We start from the raw sequence: 24,584 nt of genomic DNA on the forward strand, positions 1-24,584 counted from the left end.
GCTCAGTCAGTTGAGCATCCAACTCCTGACGTCAGCTCAGGTCATGATCTCAGACGGGGAATTGAGCCCCACCTCCAGCTCCATGCCTAACGCTGTCTGTTTAAGATTCTCTCCCTCTCCCTCTGCCCTCCCTCCCCACCCTCCACCCCGCTTGCACTTGCAAACATGCTCGCTCGCTCGCTCTCTCAAAAAAAAGAAAAAAGAATACCTCTGTATTTTTATTAAGTTTGCTAAGTGATTCTATTACTTAAAGATTGAGACAAACTGCTCTAACCCAGGGGTTCTTAAATTGGTTGTACATTAGAATAACCTGGGGAACTTTTAAATACCCTGATAATCAGAAACACTGGTGAGACTCAGGAGTCAGTATATTTAAAGGTCCCCAGGTGTAAACCAGCATTATGCATATCACCTGGTTGCTTGTTAGAAAAGAATTTCCAAAACCACTCCAAACTTACAGAATCAGTCTGCATTTACAAAGATTTCCAAGTAGTTTGTTTGGGGGAAGCAATATACTATTTCAAACTAGGCTGCACACTGGAATGACCTGGGGACCTTTGAAAATTACTGATGCCTGGTTCCTACTTCCAGAGATTCTGATTTTAGTTAGTCTGGGTTGCAGCTTTGGTTCATCCACTACCACTCCACTGAGAAAAATTCATCAAGGTAACTAGTCTTTAAATCACTTTCACTAAAGCAGAAAAAAGGTCTCTCTTCAGTGGGTGTCATGTCAGATATAGTCCCTAGAAGTGGACAAAAATAAAGGAGTCCTTTAGAGCAGAGGTCAGCACATTTTTTCTGTAAAAGACTAGACAGTATTTTAGGCTTGCGGGTCATGTGGTCTTTGTGACAACTACTCTCTTTGTAGTAGCCACAGACAATACAGAAACGAATGTGTTCCAGTGAAACTTTATATGCAAAAAGGGGGTGATGGGCTAGATCTGACCTTCAAACCAAAGTCTGCCAACCCCTGCTCTAGAACAGCGGTTCTCAAACTTTATAGTACCTCAGAATTGCCTAGAAGGCTTGTTCAAACACAGATGGCTGGCTCCCAGCCTCAGAATGCGGATTCAGTAGATCTGGGTGAACTCTGAGAAGCTCAAGTTCTAACAAGTCCCCAGGTGATGCTGATGCTGTTAGTCCATGGATCACAATTTGAGAATCACTGATTTAAAGTAGTGGTACTCAAACTACTACATGTCAGAATCACCTAGAGAAATTTTTAAAATTCTGATGCTATACTCCAGATGACATAAGTCAAAATCTCTGGGGATGGGGACAAATTTTCTACTGCAAAGGTTCCAAACACTTGGGTCAATGGCACGCACTACTGGTGTGCTGAAAGATACAGTAGACTGTATATATATATAGATGGCCACCAACAATTCTTCTCATCCCTCCATGTGCATGGTACTCTCCCACCAAAAGGTAGAGTTTATTTCCCTTTACACTGAATTTGGGGTAGTCCTGTATCTTGCTTTGACCGAAAGAATGTAGCAGAAATGATTGTGTGATTTCCAGGCCTAAGCCTGAAGAAAAGCTAGTTATCACATTAAGAAGTCTGACTACCCTGCTGGAGATAGATCACATTATAAGAGAAAAGCCCTCGAGAAGGAAAGACTCCAAAGGGCAGGAAGAGCCTGGCCAATCCCAGCCATTCTAGCCACCCCAGATAAGGCACCAGACATGCTGGATCCTCCAGCCACACACAAACCACTCAGCCAACACCAACTGACATAGAGACAAGCTGCCCCCCTCCAAGCCCTACCTAAACACATGACAGTTGTTTTAAGTCACTAAATTTTGGGGTGGTTGTTAAACAGCCAGACAAAAATGTCAACAAAGGGTTTTTGGGGGGTGTTCTTTTTTTTAAGAGAGGGAGCGGGGAGAGAGAGGGAGAGAGAGATCTTAAGCAGGCTCCATGCTCAGCACAGAGCCCAACACCGGGCTGAATCTCACAACTGTGAGATCATGATCTAAACTGAAATCAAGAGTCAGATGCTTAGACTAAGCCACCCAGGTACCCCAGTTTATAAGTTTTCATAGTGATTTGAGAAGTTGTAAACTATTTGGTACAACCATTCAGAAATTACCAACTGCTAAAATTGTATTTTTGCTAAAATTATATTCTAATATTATTTGTCTGACTTGCTCTGTAAAGTATTCAAATGCAATAATTATTACTTTAACAAAACTATGTAACTTTCCCCCTGGTGTTACCATTTGAATCATCCAAAACTATTTTAGTCATAATTTGTCATCACTTCTTGGCTTTGTACCCACTGTTAATTCTTTTTTTTTTTTTTTTAAGATTTTTATTTATTTGACAGAGAGAGACACAGTGAGAGGGAACACAAGCAGAAGGAGTGTGAGAGGGAGAAGCAGGCCTCCCGCCAAGCAGGGAGCCCGATGCGGGGCTCGATCCCAGGACCCTGAGACCATGACCTGAGCCGAAGGCAGACGCTTAACCGACTGAGCCACCCAGGCGCCCCTTTGTACCCACTGTTAAATATTTCATCTTTCTTTGGCTCTTATTTTCACAAATTTTTGCTATTAATGTGTTTTTATTTTTCACATTTCTACTTATAAGGTATATATAATTGTTTCCTTAGCATCATCATTTGTTATGAGGTATTTCTATTAGAATACAATCGATTTGGGGAGGAGGAGAACACAGGCAGCAACTTCTTCCTAAAACATCACCAAAGGCAAGGGAAGCAAGGGCAAAAATGAACTACTGGGACTTCATCAAGATAAAAAGCTTTTGCACAGCAAAGGAAACAGTCAACAAAATCAAAAGACAACCAACAGAATGGGAGAAAATATTCGCAAATACATATCAGATAAAGGGCTAGTATCCAAAATCTATAAAGAACTTATCAAACTCAACACCCAAAGAACAAATAATCCAATCAGGAAATGGGCAGAAGACATGAACAGACATTTCTCCAAAGAAGACATCCAAATGGCCAACAGACACAAAACAAAGTGCTCAACATCACTTGGCATCAGGGAAATCCAAATCAAAACCTCCATGAGATACCACCTCACACCCGTCAGAATGGCTAAAATTAACAAGTGAGGAAACGACAGATGTTGGCGGGGATGCGGAGAAAAGGGAACCCTCCTACACTGTTGGTGGGAATGCAAGCTGGTGCAGCCACTCTGGAAAACAGTAGGGAGGTTCCTCAAACAGTTGAAAATAGAGCTACCATACGATCCAGCAATTGCACTACTGGGTATTTACCCCAAAGATACAAATGTAGGGATCCGAAGGGGTACGTGCACCCCAATGCTTACAGCAGCGCTGTCCACAATAGCCAAACTATGGAAAGAGCCAAGATGTCCATCAACAGATGAATGGATAAAGAAGATGCAGTATGTATACATACACACACACACACGCACACACAATGGAATATTATGCAGCCATCAAAAAACACAAAATCTTGCCATTTGCAACGATGTGGATGGAACTAGAGGGTATTATGCTAAGTGAAATAAGTCAATCAGAGAAAGACAAGAATCATATGATCTCACTGATACGAGGAATTCTTAATCTCAGGAAATAAATTGATGGCTGCTGGAGTGGTGGGGGGTGGGAGGGATGGGGTGGCTGGGTGATAGACATTGGGGTGGGTATGTGCTATGGTGAGCGCTGTGAATTGTGTAAGACTGATGAATCACAGACCTGTACCTCTGAAACAAATAATACATTATATGTTAAAAAAAAAAAAGATAGTAGGAAGGGAAAAATGAAGGGGGGCAAATTGGAGGGGGAGATGAACCATGAAAGACTATGGACTCTGAGAAACAAACTGAGGGTTTTAGAGGGGAGGGGTTTGGGGGGATGGGTTAGCCCGGTGATGTGTATTAAGGAGGGCACATATTGAATGGAGCACTGGGTGTTATATGCAAACAATGAATCATGGAAAACTACATCAAAAAAAAAAAAAAAAGAATACAATCAATTATTTTTTTGACTATTACTTCTTGATATTTATTATTGGCTTTTGATGTTAATTAGCCAAACTCTGACTCTTGATGAAATTTCATTGTTTTATTTTTAATTATTAAAAAACATTTCTGAAGATGAATGCACATAATCTGTTGTGATGAGCACTGAGTGCTAGATATAAGTGATGAATCACTAAATTCCACTCCTGAAACTAATATAACACTATATGTTAACTAACTGGAATTTAAATAAAAAACTTGAAATAAACAAATGCACATAATCATTTAAATGGTATTGTAGGCATTTGCAGATTTTAAAACACTTTGAAAATTTGATTTTCTGATCATACATGAGAGTAACATTTATTGCATTAACTAAATTAGTATTTCCTATTTTTATATTAAATGTTCATTATATTATCTTTCAACAATTTTAAAACATTTTAAGAATGCAGAAAAACATACACACATATCAATTTCTGAAACTTAAAGACATATATTGTTTCATTTTCATACTTAGATTTTTTACTGATTGTTTTCCCACCATAATGGACAAATTTTTCAATAAATAGTGCTGAAAAGTGATTACATTCAGAATACAAACACAATAGTCCAAATTCTCTTCTTTGACCTATCTTTTTTATCAAAGTTATTAAATGAATCAATGGTAGAAGCAAACCATACAGGACTTCAACACAAAACATCCATTTCATACAGAAAGATTTGTACTCTAAACTTCTGCAAACACAAAAAAAAGAAACAAAGTTCTCTTATGAAATTAGTCACAACAATATCAAATTAAGAAACTAGTTACAAAGAAAAAAAAAAGGAGCTGGTTACAAGACGACCCAATTAGGAGCTAGAGCCAGAATGCCTCATACAATTGCAAAATTGCACAGTATGTTAGCTTGCAAGGAGAATGTCAAAACTTCATAATTTCCAAACAGGCAAAGGAAATCAAAAAGGTACCACATATGAGTAACAGAACAGAACAAACAAACAGAACAAACATGCATTTGACAGCATGCCAAATAAACACAGTAACAGTCACTAATCCAGAAGAAAACTTTATCAAAAGTGTTTATTGCTGAGTGATGATTCTACATGTTAAGAACTGTGCTCAAGTTAACAGCAATGGTTGAAACGTCTGAATAGAAGATTATCTTGCAAAGCCATCAATTGTTTTTGCAAAGTACCAAAACAAACTCCTAGGGATGAAATACTCAAAATGCTAGAAAAAAAATTTAAAACAAAAAAGATTATATTATGGAGACATTCTAATGTTGCACACTGATAGCGCTGTCATAATGACAGCAAGATGTAAGTTTGTGCTAAAAATTCATTTGGAAAACTCTGAAGATCTAGTAACACATTATTTCACAAAGGATCTCTCAAAGTAAAAGTTTGAATGCAGACATAAATTCCAAATTAAATGTTATCAAAATAATGTATGGATCTAAACAAAGTATTCAAAACCTTTGGTTCATCCATTTTTAGCTTTTTGGTAAAGAAAGGATATGAGACTATCACTCTCTGCTGTTTCAAACAAAATGTACTGGCTGTCAAAAGAACTGTGCCTAAGTTTGTAAGTTAAAAGTAGAATTCAAAAAGTTTAGGAGGAATAAATCTCAACTTACAGGTGTGGTTAATGCTAGTTATTGACATTAAAATATGGCTTAAGCAGCATTCTGCAATCTGATGAACTTATTTCAAGCAATCCTTGATATTTCTGACAATTAACATACACTGACAAACTGTGTGGATTCAGAGTGTTGGAAAGGAGAGGCTGAGAATGAATCACTAGGGAGTCTGCTATAATCTACATCCACAAAGAGAATTATTAAAAGTTAATTAAGGGTTAAAGGGAGAAAAAAGTAGGTAGACCAACTTCTGTGTATACCTGCAAAAAAGGTTCATCATTACTTTATTCAAAATCTATTCAGTTTATCCAGGAAAATTTAAGCATTACAGATGTCAATGAAAGAAAAAAACAGAGCACTTCAACTTAATGAATGATTGCTCCTTTAAAGCACAACTTAAAGAGACAGAATTACTTAAATTCTAATTACATGGGATAAAGAAGGTCCTATCAATCAGGAAGAAAGGGCAATAAATCAACTCCTGTCAATCAGGAGCAAAGGGCAATAAATACTCACCTGCCTTTCACCAATATGCCTACTTATGCAGACAACATTCTCATCAATGACAATGACCAAGAATTTGAAAAATCAGCTCTCTCTCAAATAAATAAATAAAATCTTTAAAATATATATATATATTAAATATTTAGAAGTGTTATACATTCAATATGTAATATCTTCCCTAATACTATGTTTTATTTTAACATAATTCTATTAAAAAGAAAAATTTTTAAAAAGATTGTTTATTTGACAGAGAAAGACACAGCGAGAGAGGGAACACAAGCAGGGGGAGCAGGAGAGGGAGAAGCAGGCTTCCCGCAGAGCAGGGAGCCCTATGCAGGGCTCGATCCCAGAACCCCAGGATCATGACCTGAGCTGAGGGCAGGTGCCTATCGACTGAGCCACCCAGGCGCCCCTAAAAAGAAGTTTTTATTTATTAAATATTTATTAATTACTTTAACATAATTCCATTTTTAAAATCTAAACGTTTTTCACCAACACCCGATAGGACATGACACTTTCATGAAACCATTTATTGAGTGAATGAGTAGACAGCTACAATATGGAAACTCAAACTTACAAAAAAAAGCAAAAAGGGTTACACATTTTATAGAATTTATGCATCAATTCAACCTTAAAGCTTAATTCAGCAAAGAGAATAATCAAATAGTCCAAGTTCCTTACACAAACAGCAAGTTAGAGTCATCAGTGAAGTTATAGACATCTCTGTATTCCAGAAAAACAAGTCAGTATTCAAGCCAACTCCAATACGTAGTAGAACGTAGCACACATGACCTGCTCTGGAAAAGTCATGAGTTGGCATCTTATAAAGACATGAGTTAAAGAGCAACCCTAGGAAATTCTCATTCCATAAGGAATCCGGAACAGTAATATCCATTTTTACAGAAGAAATAAACCACCAAGGAATCCAAATAATTTTTTTAAATGACCAAAGACAATCTAATCCCAATCTATGTTTAATCTTACTTGGCTAAAAACCCAAATGGCTCTATTATTTCAAACATTTATTTAAACCATAAAGTTATTCATAAATGACATCTGTTGAATATCCAGCTTTTTATCCTGACACAAATTGATACCCCAAAACCTAAGTATTACAAAGTCTGCTATAGACTGTGAGCAGATTCCAGTGTTCATTACATTTTAGAAAGCAGTTTGTCATATCCTATAAAGCCTCCTTCACCCTGTAATGCTATGTAATTAAAATTCATTGTAGAGAATGCTACTAAAATGAAGCATTTTATGCAGCTAGGCTTTTCCCACATTTTAACAAATGGCTCTGAGACCATAATTAAATCTTATAATAAATAATGCTTTGTAACCTTAGAATGTTTATAACTAAAAGTCATCTAGTAAAGCCCATTCACTTTACAGAGGAGGAGGATAAAGCTCAGAAAAATTAAATGACTGCCCCAGGATAAGAATTATGCAAGTACTAGGAATATATGAAACAAGAGGTGTGTCATCCCTGGATATATTCTAGTTAAAGTGAAGTATGCAGTATTATGATGGAGGAAGAATCTTTGCCTCATATATAAGAACTCTGAATCAAGTACACACAAGTCACTCCTCCTAGGAAAAATTAAAAGTACTTGTTAACGAGAAACAAAAAGGCCAGGTAAAGCAGACAGCATAGCGACTATAAAAGGAAAGGATATTAAAATAAACCAAGGTCTTAGAATTTCAGACTTTATCTATTAGTAGGAAAATTTGAGATGCTATAAAAAATATGCAAATAAAATTAGAAAGGCACTGGACATCTGAGTGTAGTTTCAAAGAGTTTTCTATTTATACATACATATGTAGTGCGTATACAAACACACACAAGCTCACCAACCTAGAGCCTTAAGACCTCTGAGCAGACAGGCCGACAAAGAGTAATCGGTCGGTTTGCAAATTATTTTTTTTAAGATTTTATTTATTGGGGCGCCAGGGTGGCTCGGTCAGTTAAGCATCTGCCTTCGGCTCAGGTCACGCTGGGATCAAGCCCCACATCGGGCTCCCTGCTCAGCGGGAGGCCTGCTTCTCCCTCTCCCGCTCCCCCTGCTTATGTTCCCTCGCTCGCTGTCTCTCTCTCTCTCTCTCTCTCTCAAATAAACAAAATCTTTAAAAAAAAAAAAAAAAAAAAAAAGCTGAGCAGGGAACCCAACGCAGAGCTTGATCCCAGGACCCTGAGAGATCAGGACCTGAGCTGAAGGCAGACACTTAACCAGCCACCCAGGCGCCCCATTTTGGAAATTATTTTTAAAGCAACATAAATTTTATAGTCAAAACAGAGATCCTGAAGTTTTTCAAGTGCCAGAAACAATAAAAGAAAATTTTTAAACATTGCTTTAAATTATCTACCTAGTGTGTGCTATTACGGATTTAAAAAGATTTTTATTCATTTAATGACTATAAAAAAAACCACTTAAGAGTTTTAATAACTTCATAACCCCAGTCTTCTTAACTCTGCCGTGAGTAACTACTTTCTACCAAGAATCTTGTAGGTGGTAGTAGCAGAGATTAATACAACAAAGTGTCTGCAGTCATGGAACTTAGAACAGACAATAAATTAAGTACATACATACATTTAAGAACCAGACCCACATATCTGTACATCATCTGTGTGTGTGTGCATGGCGCACTCACATGTGTGTGTGGGTGTGTGTATGTATATAAAAAACAGAGTAAAATGACATAAAGTGACCATAGGGTGGTCAAGGAAGGTTTCTCTGAAAGGCTGTGACCTAAATAAAGTGAAGGAGATCCATAGGAAGAGAAGGAATATTGTAAGGAAAACAGCCATACATAGATATGAAGGAAGAATATTCTGCACAGAACAGACAGCGAGTGCAAAAGCCCTAAGATGAGAACGACTTTGATATGTTAAAGAACAACGAAGTCCAAGTAGCTACAGCCAAGTCGAGAGTAGAGATGAGATCAGGGAGTTATCAGAGGGCTTGGTAGACCATGGTTATAACGGATTTTACTCTGAGTGTGATGGGAAGCTAGAACAGTGGAATGCTGCTAACTAATTTATATTTTTACAGTTCTTCCTGACCGGGTGCCTGGGTGGCTCAGTCAGTTAAGCATCTGACCCTTTTTTCTGGGGGGGAAGGGGATCTCTGGCCTTTTATTTATTATTTTTATTATGTTATGTTAGTCACCATACAGTACATCATCAGTTTTTGATGTACTGTCCCATGATTATTTGCATATAATACCCAATGCTCATTACAACACATGCCCTCCTTAATACCCATCCCTCCACCCCCCTCCCCTCTGAAACCCTCAGATTGTTTCCCGGAGTCCAGAGTCTCTCATGGCTCATCTCCCCCTCGCTGATTTCCCCCCCTTCAGTTTTCCCTTCCTTCCCCTAATGTCCTCCCTGCTATTCCTTATGTTCCACATATGAGTGAAACCATATAATTGTCTTTCTCTGCCTGACTTATTTCACTTAGCATAATCCCCTCCAGTTCCATCCATGTCGATGCAAATGGTAGGTATTCATCCTTTCTGATGGCTGAGTAATATTCCATTGTATATATGGACCACATCTTTGGTAAAAGTTTTCAATTAGCAATAATCACGCTTCAGATAAACCTCATTGGCTACAATACTGCCACCGCACAAAGCTAAGAATCCGACTCTTAATTTTGGCTGAGGTCATGATCTCAGGGTCATGAGATCAAGCCCCACATCGGGCTCCATGCTGAACGTGGAGCCTGCTTAAGATTCTCTCTTTCCTTCTCCCTCTGTCCCCCATCCCACTCACTTGCATGCTCTCTCAAAAATTAAATTAAAAAAAGTTCTTCCTGGCTGCTGTATACAGAACTCACTGTAGAAGGGCAAGAAAAGAAGCAGAAACACAAGTTGGGAGGCTATGTTATAATCCTAAACAAGAGGTGGTAGTAGTTTAGACTTGGAGGTGATAGAGAAACTACTATTAGATAGACTTGGGGTATATTTTGCTAATATATTGGATATGGAGAATATGGAAAAGAGAAAAGTCATATAAGAAGTTTTAAGGATAAAAATCATTAAATTGCACAACAATTTGACTGCCAAAAATATTTTTTTCCTCAGTGCAATTGGTTTTTATTATTAAAGCCAAGATTGGAAAACGGCTATCCCCCCAACCTTGCCGTGACCCTCCCATCTACTTCCAGATTCATCCTGTTATGTCCTGTGAAGGTGAAAACTAGATTTCTCTGGAAAAGACTCAGAAATGCTCATGCCCACCAAAAATATTTTCAAATTATAGCCTTTATGGTTCTTGTGCTGGTTAATTGTTGGTTTTCACCACTACATCACCCTTCCATGGGCTCCTCCTCTATATTGCCAGGTACTAGAAATCTGCAAAACATATTTCCTAGGCTTCCTTGCATACAAAGAGGTTAGATTCTGCCAGTGGAAGCCAATATTAGATTAAGAGGCAAGACATAGAGGAAGCCACTGTTTTTCCTGCTTCTGTTCTGACACAGACATCAGTAATCAACTGTGAGCCACACCAACTTTGAGCAGCACTGGTGACCAATCTAGGCAGTTTCAAGGGGACTACAGGCTCCTTGACTCTTGAGGCAGCCACAAGAAGGCAAGCTCCTGGCTTCCTGGCCAGGTAACAATGGCCGTATTCTCAAAAGTGCAGTACTTGGGGGCTCTGGGAAACACCACTTTCCCTTTTGTTTCTCCAGCCCCAGGGGCAATAGCTACTTCCCATATTTACTAATCTCTAGGTGGCATCACCTTAACTTTTTTTTTTATTCCTCCAGACCTTCTAACATTTTTGTAACCCATTCACTGTATTAAAATCTTTCTATCAGAAATATCCTAAGTGGTTTGTTTTCCTGAATGTATGCCAACTGATACAACTGATATGAAGAAAGGAATATCACTCTCCGGAGTCTACTTTCACATACTGTGTTCCTCATAACACCCTTACATATAGGCATGGCAAATTCTATTATTCCCTTTATATGAAACAATAAACTGAAAAATGAAAGTGATTATTAAAATACTTTGAAGATTTGAGAAGAAAGCTTCCAATACACATTTAAACAATTTATTTACCAAGTGTTTATCTTAACCATAACTTTTCACATATAAAACTTTAACAAAGAGCAAGGTATTCTTATGTAAAGCAATAATATAAGATTTACACTGATTTTTTTTTAAAGATTTTATTTATTTATTGGAGAGAGAGAGAGAGATCATGATCAGGGGGACGGGCAGAAGGAGAGGGAGAAGCAGACTCCCTGCCGAGCAGGGAGCCCAGCGTGGGGCTCTCAGCATCCCAGGATGCTGAGATCATGACCTGAGTCGAAGGCAGACACTTAACCGACTGAACCACCCAGGCGCCCCAAGACTTATAGTGATTTAAAGAAAATATCAGAAACAAGACTATTACAAAAGATATCACGGAGAAAACATTTAACCTGTTACATTAATTTCAAATCAATAGCTTTTATCCCCCCAAAATTAATTCTCACTATATTGCATTTTTTTAAGAAGTTTAAATACAAGCAATCACTTGATTTAAAAAGAATCAAACATACTATATTCTGGCATCTAAATCCGCCAGAAGGCAAAAAGAGAACTAATAAGAGGTCATCAAAAAAACAAACTGGTCAAAATATCAGAGCTAAAACCGTAAAGCTCTTAGAAGAAAATGAAGGAATAAATCTTCATGATCTGGGATTTGGCAATGGATTTTTGGATATGACCCCGAAAGCAGAAACAACAGAAGAAAAAATAAATTGAATTTCATCAAAATTAACTTTTGTGCATCAAAGAACATTATCAAGAAAGTGAAAAGACAACTTACAGAATGGGAGAAAATATTTATATATCACTTATCTGATAAGAGTTTAATATCCAAAATATACAAAGAATTCAATTTTAAAAATTCCAATTTAAAAATGGTCAAAGGAGTTGAATGGGCAACAATGGTAATGATGACAGAAGATATACAATATCATATGCCAATAAACACATGAAAACATGCTCAACTGCATTAAGCATTAGAGAAATGCAAATCCAAACCACAGTGACACTACTTCATACCTCCTAGGATAGCTATGATAAAAAAAATGGAAAATAATAAATGTTGACAAGGATGTGAAAAACTGGAACATGCATATATTGCTGGTGGGAATGTAAAATGGTACAGGTTCTGTGAAAAACAGTTTAGTGGTTCCTCAGGAAGGAAGTAGTATAGAAGTACCATATGAAGCAGTAATTTCACACCTGGATATACACTCAAAAGAACTGAAATCAGGAACTGAAGCAGATACTTGTACACGCTAATTTTTGTACAGATAAAATTTGAAGTACAATTAAAATAAATATTATCAGATAACTTTATCCTTAATTTATTGACCAAAAAAGAAAATCAAATATACTAAGAACCAAAAATCAGACTTTAAAGAATATAAGTGCTCATATTCTTGTTATAAACAGCTGCTAATAAATTCTGCAACACCAAATAATTATATGACAGTCATATATTTTAAGCTTTTAAAAATATTAAAAGCGTATAACACAAAAATTAACTCAAAATAGATTAAAGACTTGAATGGAAGACCCAGAGCCCGTAAAACTCCTAGAAGAAAACACAGACAGTAAGCTCCTTGACATGTCTTGGCAATGATTTTTTGGATTTGACACCAAAACAAAGGTAACAAAAACAAAAATAAACAACTGGGACTACATCAAACTAAAAAGTTTCTGCCCTACAAAGGAAACCAACCAACAAAGTAAAAAAGGAACTTACCGGATGGCAGAAAATATTTGCAAATCATATATCTGATAAGGGGTTAATATTAAAATTAAAAAAAAACCTCATACAACTCAATAGCAGAGGGTCAGAATAAATATGTTTCCAAAGAAAACATGCAGATGGTTGATAAATGAAGAGATGTTCTACATCACTAATCATCAGGGAAATAAATGTAAATCAAAATGCAATGAGATACCACCTCATCCCTGTTAGAATGACTATTATCAAAAGGACAAGGAAAAACAAAACAAAACAAAACAAAACAGGGCACCTGGGTGGCTCAGTCATTAAGTGTCTGCCTTCGTCTCAGGTCATGATCCCAGGGTCCTGGGATTGAGCCCCATATTGAGCTCCCTGCTCAGTGGGGAGTCTGCTTTTCCCTCCCTCTCCCTCTGCTGTTCCCCCTGCTTGTGCTCTCTCTCTCTCTGTATCAAATAAATAAAATCTTTAAAAAAAAAAAAACAAAAAAAAAGACAAGAAATAACAAATGTTGATGAGATTACAGAGAAAGGGGAACCCTCTTGCACTATTGGTGGCAATGCAAACTGGTGCAGCCACTATGAAAACAGTATGGAAGTTTCTCAAAAAAAATAAAATTAGAATACCGTATGATCCAGCACTTCCACTTCTGGGTATTATGGGAAAAAAGTGAAAACACTAACTTGAAAAGATATCTGCACCCCCATGTTCATAGCAGCATCATTTACACTAGCCAAGACATGGAAACAACCTCCATGTCCATCACTGGATGAACGGATAAAGAAGATATAGATGTGTGTATATATACAGATACACATACAATGCAGTACTACTCAGTCATAAAAATTAATGAACTCCTGCCATTTGCAACAAAATGGATGGACCTTACAGGCATTATGCTAAGTGAAATAAGCCAGAGAGAAAAAGATAAATACTGTATGATTGCACTCAGATGTAAAATTTTTAAAACAACAACAACAAAAAAACAAGCTTAAGGATATGGAGAACAGACGGGTCTGGTGGCTGCCTGAGGCAGGGGTGGGGGTGATGGGGGTCAAAAGGTGTAAATTTCTAGTTATAAAGTGACTATGCTGCGGGAACATATTGTACAGTATGATGACTATAGTTAATAATACTGTACTGCAGGGGCGCCTGGGTGGCTTAGTCAGTTAAGCAGCCGACTCCTGATTTCAGCTCAGGTCATGATCTCACGTCTGGCTCTGAGCTCACTGCGGAGTCTGCCTATGCCTCTCCCTTTGCTCCTCCCCTACCCTCAAATAAATAAATAAATGAATAAAATCTTCTAAAAAATAATAATAATACCGTACTGCATATTTGAAAGTAGGTAGGAGAGTGGGTCTTGAAAGTTCTCATCACAAGAAAAAAAGTTTGTAACTATATGTGCTGATACATGTTAAGTGAAATTTACTGTGGTAATCATTTTGCAATATAGGCAAATATAGAATCATTACATGGAATCACTATACACATGAAACTAATATGTCAATTATACATCAATAAAAATTGTTTTTAAAAGAAGTATATAATTTACAAGCTACTACATTTTCAGTAAACTTTTACAAAATTTATAAAGGAATTTCCTGACATTCTAAAAGTAGTATCTATCCCTCATTCTTGAGGGATAAAAGCCCTTAAATCTTTTGGTTTTTTTTCTTATTCTGATTTTAGGTTTTATTGCCCTGGTTAGAATCATAAAGAGAAATGTTCTTAGCAAAGGAAAACAGAAAAAAACAGCATCTTTTGCCCTCATGAATAACTAGAATAAAAGTCTTCAAATCTTAAATGCACATATAAATAGCTCAAGGAATACAGCAGTCTTTAATCCTGGCAACTGATTAGAGACAAAGGGGATATATTTGTGTATCTTAAAAGAAATAGCTAAATTTAGAATAATGGCTTTTACTTCTTCATTCTTATTTTAAATAATTCCTTAAAAACTCACAAAGGCACAACTTAAACAAAAAAAATAACTTTTATGGGTATATACTTCATTAAGTTCACTATATTAGAATGAGAAATAAAATGTCTCTCTCTCATACACACACACACATTTTAGATCGACCAACTAAACAGTTGGCAAATCAAAGTTACTGAATTACAACTTAAGTAATTTTATAAAATACCACCATTCATGGAAAGTACTACACATTTACATGCTCATACTAATACCTACTTACTGACACTTACTGTGTGAAAATTTATCATTTCTTGAAGACTGTCAGAAAACTTGGTCAAACTTGTCTATGAGAAAGAAACCAAAAGAAAAACCAAGTCATTTAAGAGCCATGAAAATAGGTCACAAAAATGTTACTTCTGCATTTCTGACAGAAACATCTAGTTACACTGTAAACAATAACATTTACTTCCGAGGATGATTTCATGGCACTGCGTCAGGGGCATGCTCTGCAAAGAGGACCAGTGTACATGTGGTAGGATAGTCAAAGAATTAGTACTGTCATATCTACAGGCGTAGGCTAACAAATAATAATGGCACATATAAACCTAAAGGTAAAATTGAGTGTATCAAGACTGTGCCCATTTAGACATCCATGAACCAACTCATCATCAAAGCACACCCATTACCTAACCAGCTATTATTCCTCATGGAAGAAATATCGTTAATACCACATAGTATAGCAAGTGGTCTAAGTTAACCCAGCACAGCTAGCTGACAAGAATTTTCCTATGCAACCTCATACATAGAGTTAGATACTATTCTTAAGATTTAAATGCTCTCTGCTTGCCCTATAAGCTCCTACTAGCAAGGATAGTCCTCCTCTCCCTACTCAGGTCCTCTTGTAGAAGATTCAGCTCACCTAGCAGAAGTAAACTTATATTCACAATGAAATCAACCATCAACTTCTAACTACACTTAGAAAACAAGATTATACAACACCAGTAGGTGATAGCTTTTCTACTCCTAACTTTAAGGACCACTATAACTACTAATATGGTAAATGGGTGCATAGTTCTTTAACATTTTGTTGAACTTATCATATTAACTAATTTTAATAATACTAACCTCAACTACAGCATCATTACTAGAATACTGTGCCAGGTCTCGAATCCCATTCATGAACTGTTTATTTGCAACACAAAAGGCCTTTCCGGTATCAATCATCACAATACAAAGTTTCACAAGCTGAAAAAGAAAAACATTACATCAGGTTGAAAATAATTACACAAATTATTGTACAAGTGTTAGCAACAGCTAACATGAGTTAGCCTAGTTAAGATAAATTATGGTTCATCAATAAAGCCAAAATAGACTAACTGAAATTACTCTTTTTAACTCTGACTTACAAAGTAAATTCATAGGAGAGTTGTACCAAAAAAAGTTGACCCTTTAGGACCCACAGGTGGTATGGTAACAACAACAAATAATTTTATCAAGTCAAATTCAATTCCATAACTCCATAAAAATTTATTAAGCACCTCCTAGAAGAAAGAACAGGGAAGTTCAGGCAGAACAATCAGTATGCTAAAAAAATACTTAAAAAAAACCCCAAAACCTGTGGTATGTTGGAGGAAAGAGGAGTAAACTGGTATGTTGGGTTAGTCATGCTAGGCATTTCAGTGTCAATCTATGAACACAAACATCTGAATTGATTAATCAACCATATTTCGCCAATGTCCACTATTTTAGGCATTGTGCTAGTCTTAAAATTTAGACTTTGTTTCATCTTTCTTTCTCTATAATTCTTTTCCTCCCCTCCTTTCTCTTTTCTGTTCCTTATTTTTCTCCTTTCATTCAAACACAGAACACTTTCTTTAAACAAATAAAATCTTGGGTGAATACATACATTTTTAAAAAGTGGATAAAGGAAGGATGCTGAGAGGGTAATGGTGGGGGCACCAAGAAGAGGGTAAAGAGCAAAAAAAAAAACAACTTTAGAAAACATCTAAAGGATCTCAAGAGTATAATTTAAAACTGTTACCCTAGGGCCTAGAAGAACAGAAATTAAAAACATAATGTCAGCTCTCAGAAGCTCTAATTCTAACCAGTAGACAAGCAGATAAATTCTGTACGGCACAAACACAACTGCTATGCATGACAAAACCACACATGATCAAACAAAGGAAGGACATCTAACCAGGACCATGGGCATCAGGGAAGGATTCCTGGTAAAGAACACTTAAGAAAAGTCCTGAAGACCAACAAAAATTAGCCAATCAGACAAGAGTAATGGGAAGATACTACTCTAGGAAGAGCATGTACTAAGTAAGGCCCAGAACCTACCTGGGCAGGGCAAACCAGAGGCACTAAGTAGCTTAGTGCAGGGTGAAAATGTGGGGCATTAAAGGCGTGATGTTGGAAAATGTATGCAAGGGCCAGATCAGGACAAGCCTTTATGTGCAATGCTAAAATGTTCACATTTTGTATGAAAGGAAACAGGAAACAAGTGAAGACACTAATTGGTGAGTTCACCAGAGTTCCATCTTAGAATGATGACCTAAAAGGAGAAAAAGTAAAGACAGGGAAATAGAAAGAATAAAGATAAGAGGATTAGACCAAATACCATGACAGGCTGAATTAAGGCAGTAAGCAGGGAGAGAAATGGAGAGACATATACAAGAATTACAGTCAAGTACCCTTATGTAGTACAGTTATGTAGACTGTGTCCCACCAAGGGAAAAAAAATAGGAGCTGAAATCCAGCCTGAGCTCTGCTTGCCATGGGCTACATCTGCTAATTCACACAAAGACACATTGAACTGGCCAGCAAAAGACTTGTTTTCACTGTGTTAGGCCTGTGAGGTGGCCCTGAACTAGATGGGCCTGTGATATTAAGCCAAGTGGAAAGCTGATCAAACACGTGAAAACAGATGTTTGAAACTCAAAAAAGAGGCATGTGCTGTAGATACACACAGAGGAGTCATCAGCATATATATAGTTATATCAGTGCTGCAGTGCTACATCCTAGACAGAAAGCAGGGGCAGAGCATGCAGCGTGAAAACCTCACAGCGGAAACAAAAGAGGAAGAGGAAAAGTAGGAGGAAAAGCAAGAGAATCATTTCACCAAAGTAAAAAAAAGAACAAAGTATCAAAAGATGGATGATGAATAGGCTGAAAATCCATAAAGTCAAATTTTAAAAAAGACTTTAAAAATTTCTATTGAGCTTAGTGACAAAGTCACCAGCATCCTTGGCAAGAATAATTGTAAGAGAAACTGACTGGGGGGCTGTTAGCCAGATTACAGGAGTTATGAACTGTAGATGAAGGAAGACATGATGATAGATCAATATTTCCCAAATATATTCTACAGAATATCCTACAGGAACATCCTATACCAAAATAAGGATCCTGTGACAAAATAAATCTGGCAAACTCTGGGTTCAAAGAGATAAACGGATTTCTTTATTGCTGAACTTTAAAGAGCTTTTGATATACTCATGGGTGTTGTGAATCCTAGAGGAGTATAATATGTAGCATTTCTCAAAAATATTTAGCATAGAATTCTCTTCAGAGGAAATATGCTCATAGAAACAACATTCCAAAACACTCACTACAAGAAATGCTGGCAGAGATCAGTCTTTTAAACAGTTTGAAAATTACAAATAAAGAGAAAATTACAAAAAATAATGTCTTAAAAACCAGAAAAACTAATTCTAAAATTCATATGGAATAACCAACATGCAAGAAGAGGGAAAATAACTGAAAATGAGCAATGTGATGGGAACATTAGCCTTATATATTATTAAAATGTATTATACAAGTATAGTAATGACAATTCTGGTAATGGACATGAACAGACAAACGTTTTCATTGGAACAGAATATGGAGTCAAGAAACTGATACAGGGGTGCCTGGGTGACTCAGTCGGTTAAGCGGCTGCCTTTGGCTAGGGTCATGATCCCAGGGTCCTGGGATTGAGTCCCGCGTCAGGCTCCCTGCTCAGCGGAGAGCCTGCTTCTCCTTCTCCCTCTGCCTGCCACTCGGCCTACTTGTGCTCTCTATCTCTCTGTCAAATCAATGAAAACCTTAAAAAAAAAATTAAAAAAAAAAAAAGAAACCAATACAAATATGCAGTACTTGATTAAAGTAACCTTCTAGCCAGTAGGGGGAAAAGTGATTCAATAAATGACATAGGGACATTAGCATCTAAAGGGGAAAAAAGAAAAAAAGAAACTAAGTTGAATTCCAAACACTCCAATTAATTTCAGATGGAATAAAGATTTAAACATGAAATATTAAATCAGAAAACTAAAACAGGAGGTAATATTTTTTATAATCCCAAAGTAAGAAAAGTCTTTTTGAGAAAGTTGCAAAACTCAGAAGTCATAGAAGAAAGAAATCAACTCAACTACAAAAAAATAAAAATTTCAGGGCGTCTGGGTGGCTCAGTTGGTTAGGTGTCCAACTCTTGATCTCAGCTCAGGTCTTTGATCTCAGGGTCATGAGTTCAAGCCCCGCATTTGGCTCTACCCTGGGGCATGGAGTCTATTTAAAAATAAATAAATAAAACATTTTTATTAGGGGAAAAAAAACTTAGTCAAAAGACAATAATATGGGAAAACAATATTAGTAACAAATCATAAGGGACTAATTTCCCTGCTATAAGAAGAGGATACAAATCATTTCTGAAAATCAAACCAGCCACTACAAAAATAATAGCCAACAGATTATGTACAGATAATACCCAGTAAAGAAAATTCAAAGACATACTATGCCCATGAAAAAAAAAATTCAATCTCACTCATAGTAAAAGAATATTTTACTCTTTTACAAAGAGTAAATTACTGTTTTTTTTACATAATAGCAAAGATTATAAAGTTTATTAACTTGCTATTTTAGAGAGGGTAGGTATGGGGAAACAGGTACTCTTACACATTTATGGGGGAGATGTAAACTGGTACAATTTCTATGTAAGGCAACTTAGCAAGAGCTATCAAAATTTTAAACACATACCCTCTACTCTAGCAATTCCACTTTTAGAAAAGTATTATAAAGTTATATGTTCACCTAAACCACATGACACACATGTGAAGTCATACACTGCAGCCACAGTAAAATACAGGTAGCAATCTAAGTGTCCATCAGTAGGCAACTGGATAAATTATGATATATCCATACAATGAAATACAATTCAGCCATTAAAAAGAATGAGGCAGCTCAATAATTAATAACAGAAACCCAAATCCAAGATGTAGTTTTTCAAAAGGCAAAATGTAGAACAGTGTTAATATTTTTGTTGTACTGGGAGAGAAGAAGACAAATATTTATAATCTTTTATATGCCTAGAAAATTTCTGGAAGGACACAAGTGTTCTCCTTTAGGAAAGAGATTAGAGGGTTACCAATTTTTCATTGGGTACACACTTTTGTGTCTTTGAAATCTGTATCACATAGGAGGTATTATTCAGCAAATTAAACAACTTTAAAATAATTAAATTAAAAGGTTCCATGATAGCTGAAAGAGAGAGGTTGGTAATATAACATCATCATGGTTAAAAACATAGGGTTCTGGGCTCAGTCAGTTTAGGTTCAAATCCTGCTGCTGTACTTAACCATCTAAATGATTCTGAGTGAGCTTAACCTCAGTAATCTTAAGTTTCTTCTGTCTGAAATGATCACAATGGTACCAAACCATGCAAGATTACTATAAAAGAATTAAGATAATGCACTTAAAGATCTTAGCACAAACCATTACTGGCACATGGTAATTACTAAAGATTTATATTTCCTTGTCAGAATTTTCTTGTTTGCTTTTGGTTTTCTCTCTTATTTTGTTTTTGTTCCAGGGAAACTTGAACACTTTCTACTTAAAATGAAGAGGTGGTAGAGAAAGAAAAGAAGAAAGATGGCTAAAGCAAAGTCCTGAGAAGTTAAGAGTTTGGAATTACATAGGAAAAGGGATACTTTTATCACTCAAATGGGAGGAAAAGTGGAAAAAGAGAAGGGCATAGTCTAAATTTCTAGATTAGGAGCAAGAAATAAAAATGTTCCACCAAAAGGAAGATAGAGTCAAAGTCATCTATTAAGAAAGAAGAACAAAGTGATAAATCATGAGAAAACAGAAGCATAACAGCTGTTAGAGATAACAAGATAACCTGAATAAGTCTTGGAAAATTTGTTTTATATCAAGAATTCCAGGAATGTGTAACTCCACCAGTTGATTTCACCAAACAATTGTGTAACTTCTCCTACAGGGCTTTACAGCCCAGATATGACACAGAGAATACAGATGATTAGACTAATATAGTGAGAATTCTATGGAGTAGGTTTTATGGAAGGGAAATGAAGGCATCCAGAAGAAAAATATGATGGAATAAAATTAAGAGTAGACTAAAAGGGTTCATAGCAGTATTATTCATACTAGCCAAAAAGTGGAAATAACCCAAATGTCCATCAAGTGATGAAGGGATAAATAAAATGTGGTCTATCCACACAAAGGCATAAAAGGAAATACTGGAACATGTTACAACATGTACTGATGAACCTTAAAAACATCATGCTAAGTGAAAGAAGCTAGTCACAAAAGGACAAATTATGATTCCATTTATATGAAATGTTCAAAATAGGCAAACCCATACAGACACAGTAGATTAGTGGTTGCCAGAGGATGTAGGGAGAGGTGAATTGGGAGTGACTGCCAACAGGTACAGGATTTCTCTTTAAGGTAATGGAAATGCACTGGAATTAGACAGTGGTGAGGGTTGCACAATAGTGTGAATACACTGGAAACACTGAACTGTACACTTTAAAATGATGAATTTTATGTCCGGTGAATTTTATCTCCAAAAATTACTCCCCCCCCGCAAAATTGCACTGAAAGGGGAGTTTAAAATGTCTAAAATATCAGAAGTTTATAGGCTGAAAGACTAGAGGGCTAGCTAAGCTTGAAGAACAGAAGTGGAGTGAAATGAGAACTGGAAAGACTAGAGTCTCAGGTAAGAAAGTAAGAGATCCGCATTCCAGATTTCCGACATGAGAACTCTGAATGGTAAGGCAGAGCTCTGACCATGGAAACAGGTATCAGAATTAGAATAGAGGCCACTATCACAGGAGCTGGAGACAGAATGGAACTGACATATAGCTGAGCCACACATACACTGCAGCTATGCAGGAGGAAGGACTGACTTGATGATAGAAACTATGCCAGCTAGCAAAATCCTTAGTAGATGACACTGAGGACAGGTATAACTGAATAACAGAAGCCTACAAAGAGGGAAGATTCTTACCCAAGAGTATATGTCAAGTTAGTCAAAATTATCAAGCTAGTAGCCCCAATTCATTCAAAAGTTCTTTGGTACTAAGTGATATGTATGTCATAGGCGCTTTTCCAGGTGATGAGAATATAAACAACTTATCGGTTGACTGTCCTTGAGTAAATAACAACCTCTCTAAGTCTCATTTTTCTCACGGGCAAATTGGGTATAATACCAACTTTGCAACATTGTTGTGACAGTTGGAGATAATATAAGTAAAACTTAGCACTTGATACATGGTGTGCATCAAATGAGGGTTTTCCTTTTTCTTCAAAGACTGTCTTCAAGGAGCTAATAATCTGTTGAAGAGACACCATCATTACCATTTATTTAGAACTTAACATGTGCTAAGAACCATGCTAAGCACTAACATATACTAAAGCACCTTATTCTCATAATAACCCTACGAGACAGAAACTCTAATTTTACTTTTTGGAGATGAAGAAACTGAGGCATAGGAAGGTTGAGGAACTTGCCCAACGCCAAACAGCTTAGTAAGTGGTAGAGCCAGATTCAAATGAAGGCAGTCTTACTCCAGGCTTTGTGTTCTTAACCATTAGACCATGCTACAATCCAAAAACTACAATAATATTTTAATAATTTAAATGGAAGTGTGTGCAACAAAGAATGCAATACAAGAAAAAGAACCTCAGTTTGGTAGTACTTGAGCTGTGATTTAAAGAGGATCTGCTCACCAGAGAGGGAACAAGCATTCCAGTGAGAAGATACACCAGATACAGAAATTACATCTAGACGGCCATCATGATGCTCTACGGTGCTGTCAATGCCAGAATGCCTGGCAGAATGGACAAATCATTGGACCCAGCAGAACAATGCCACTCATAAAGCATTATTGTCCACAACGAGTGTAACTATTGGTAACATATTATAAGCAAAATAAATAAAAGAAGTCATCAAGCTAGTTTAACCTGTTGGTGGCATGATTTACAATGATATTACAGCTGGAATTTGCCTTGCACAAAGTTATGAAATCACTAAACTAATCTTGGGCAACCCCTCCCCTCCACTAGTCCTTCAGTGCCTCCACCTTTAATAATAACCATTTCTTCCTCCCCTCTGGTTCTCCTCTCTGTGCTAACTCCTCAAAATTCTAAAGTGAAATGATAGATACTAACTTAAGAATTTGGGAGAGGTACATTTTATAAGAAATCAAGATCTTAAACTAGAGAAACATAAAAGTAACATAGACCTTCTATTCAGATGGAAGATAATATTTTTTTAAATGTCAAAATTTCCATGATGCCCTTATTAGCCTTTGGGTAATAAATACTCTAGAAAGGGCTTAGTACTGATTGCCAATATTTGAATAACTTGTTTTAAACTTGAATCTCTTGGTTTTAAGATTCTACCAGTCTCCCAACTCCAACCAAATTTGACACAGAGGGGGGTGGGGGGGTGGGGGGAGGAGCTGTTCACAAAAGCAAAATCAGTAACAAAAATGCTGTTAGTGGATTCTATCAGTTTAGATAGTTCAAATTTTGAGGACCCCCCCATGAACACACAAAATGTTTCACATGATTTACATGCAGTTCTACCCAAAAAGAATAGATATCCTGATTAGACTACTCTATGATTCTTTAAAAAGCCTTGTCTTTCAGGGGTGCCTGGGTGGCTCAGTCAGTTAAACATCTGCCTCTGGCTCAGGTCATGATCCCAAGGTCCTGGGATCAGGCCCTGTGTCGGCTCCTTACTCAGCTGGGAGCTGAGCCTGCTTCTCCATCTCTCCCCTGCTCATGCTCTGTGTCTCACTCTCTCTCTCAAATAAAATCTAAAAAAAAAAAAAAAAAAAAGCCTTGTCCTTCTACATACTCTCTCATAAATCTACCAGAAAATCAAGACTATATTTCTGTTGCCTACCTTATGGTTAAAAACTTTATTTCAGAGTGTTTAAAATAAATGTAATACCTCTGGGTAAAATAACAACAATAATCCTATATGTGATTTTAAAGAGAAATATTTGAAAATATTTTTGAAAATATCCTTACCAAAAATTACAACACTAATTTTAAAAAACACTTGCCAAGAAGCTTTTCAGTGTTCCTCAAAAAATTTCCAAGTGGCAAAGGGCTCCCCAGTACAGATCCAGAAGTACAGTGATGCACAAAAAGAGCACTGAACTAAGAATAAAAACGTGAGTCCTGACGCTGGTTCTGCCTCTTCTACCTCTGACTTGAAGCAAGTCCCCTTCACTTTCTGGGCTTTGGTATCCTCATCTATAAAATGGGAAAAATAGCACTTGTATTATCTACCTCACAGAATTATTGTAAAAATCAAAGAACATACTATATATCAAAGTGTTTCAAAAACTATAGAGTACAACACAAAAATAACTATTATTTTCTAAAAGTTTGGTTTTACATTCATAATTAATACTACTACTTTATATAGTCTCTATGCCATTTACATTATATACATACATATATTTCATGATTTCAAAACATTTGAAAACCTTCAGCTTAGTTATTTTATATCCTT

The 24,584-nt window shown here is 36.6% G+C and overlaps 1 protein-coding gene and 1 pseudogene across 2 annotated transcripts in view; both read right to left on the reverse strand.

The window, feature by feature from the left end:
* The window catches only part of ACAP2 (ArfGAP with coiled-coil, ankyrin repeat and PH domains 2), a 139,918-nt gene that overhangs the window by 70,053 nt on the left and 45,281 nt on the right, over positions 1 to 24,584 (reverse strand). For both annotated transcript variants that reach the window (XM_027582805.1, XM_027582803.2), the window contains exons 3-4: positions 15,902 to 16,021; positions 15,067 to 15,120 (exon numbers count right to left, since the gene is read on the reverse strand). In XM_027582805.1, coding sequence (XP_027438606.1) covers positions 15,067 to 15,120; positions 15,902 to 16,021 — 174 coding nt within the window. The remainder of the gene's footprint in view (positions 1 to 15,066; positions 15,121 to 15,901; positions 16,022 to 24,584) is intronic.
* LOC113918984 lies at positions 9,613 to 9,738 on the reverse strand (annotated as a pseudogene).

The sequence above is a fragment of the Zalophus californianus genome, chromosome 1 (assembly GCF_009762305.2).
Source record: "Zalophus californianus isolate mZalCal1 chromosome 1, mZalCal1.pri.v2, whole genome shotgun sequence".
NCBI classification, from domain to species: Eukaryota; Metazoa; Chordata; class Mammalia; order Carnivora; family Otariidae; genus Zalophus; species Zalophus californianus.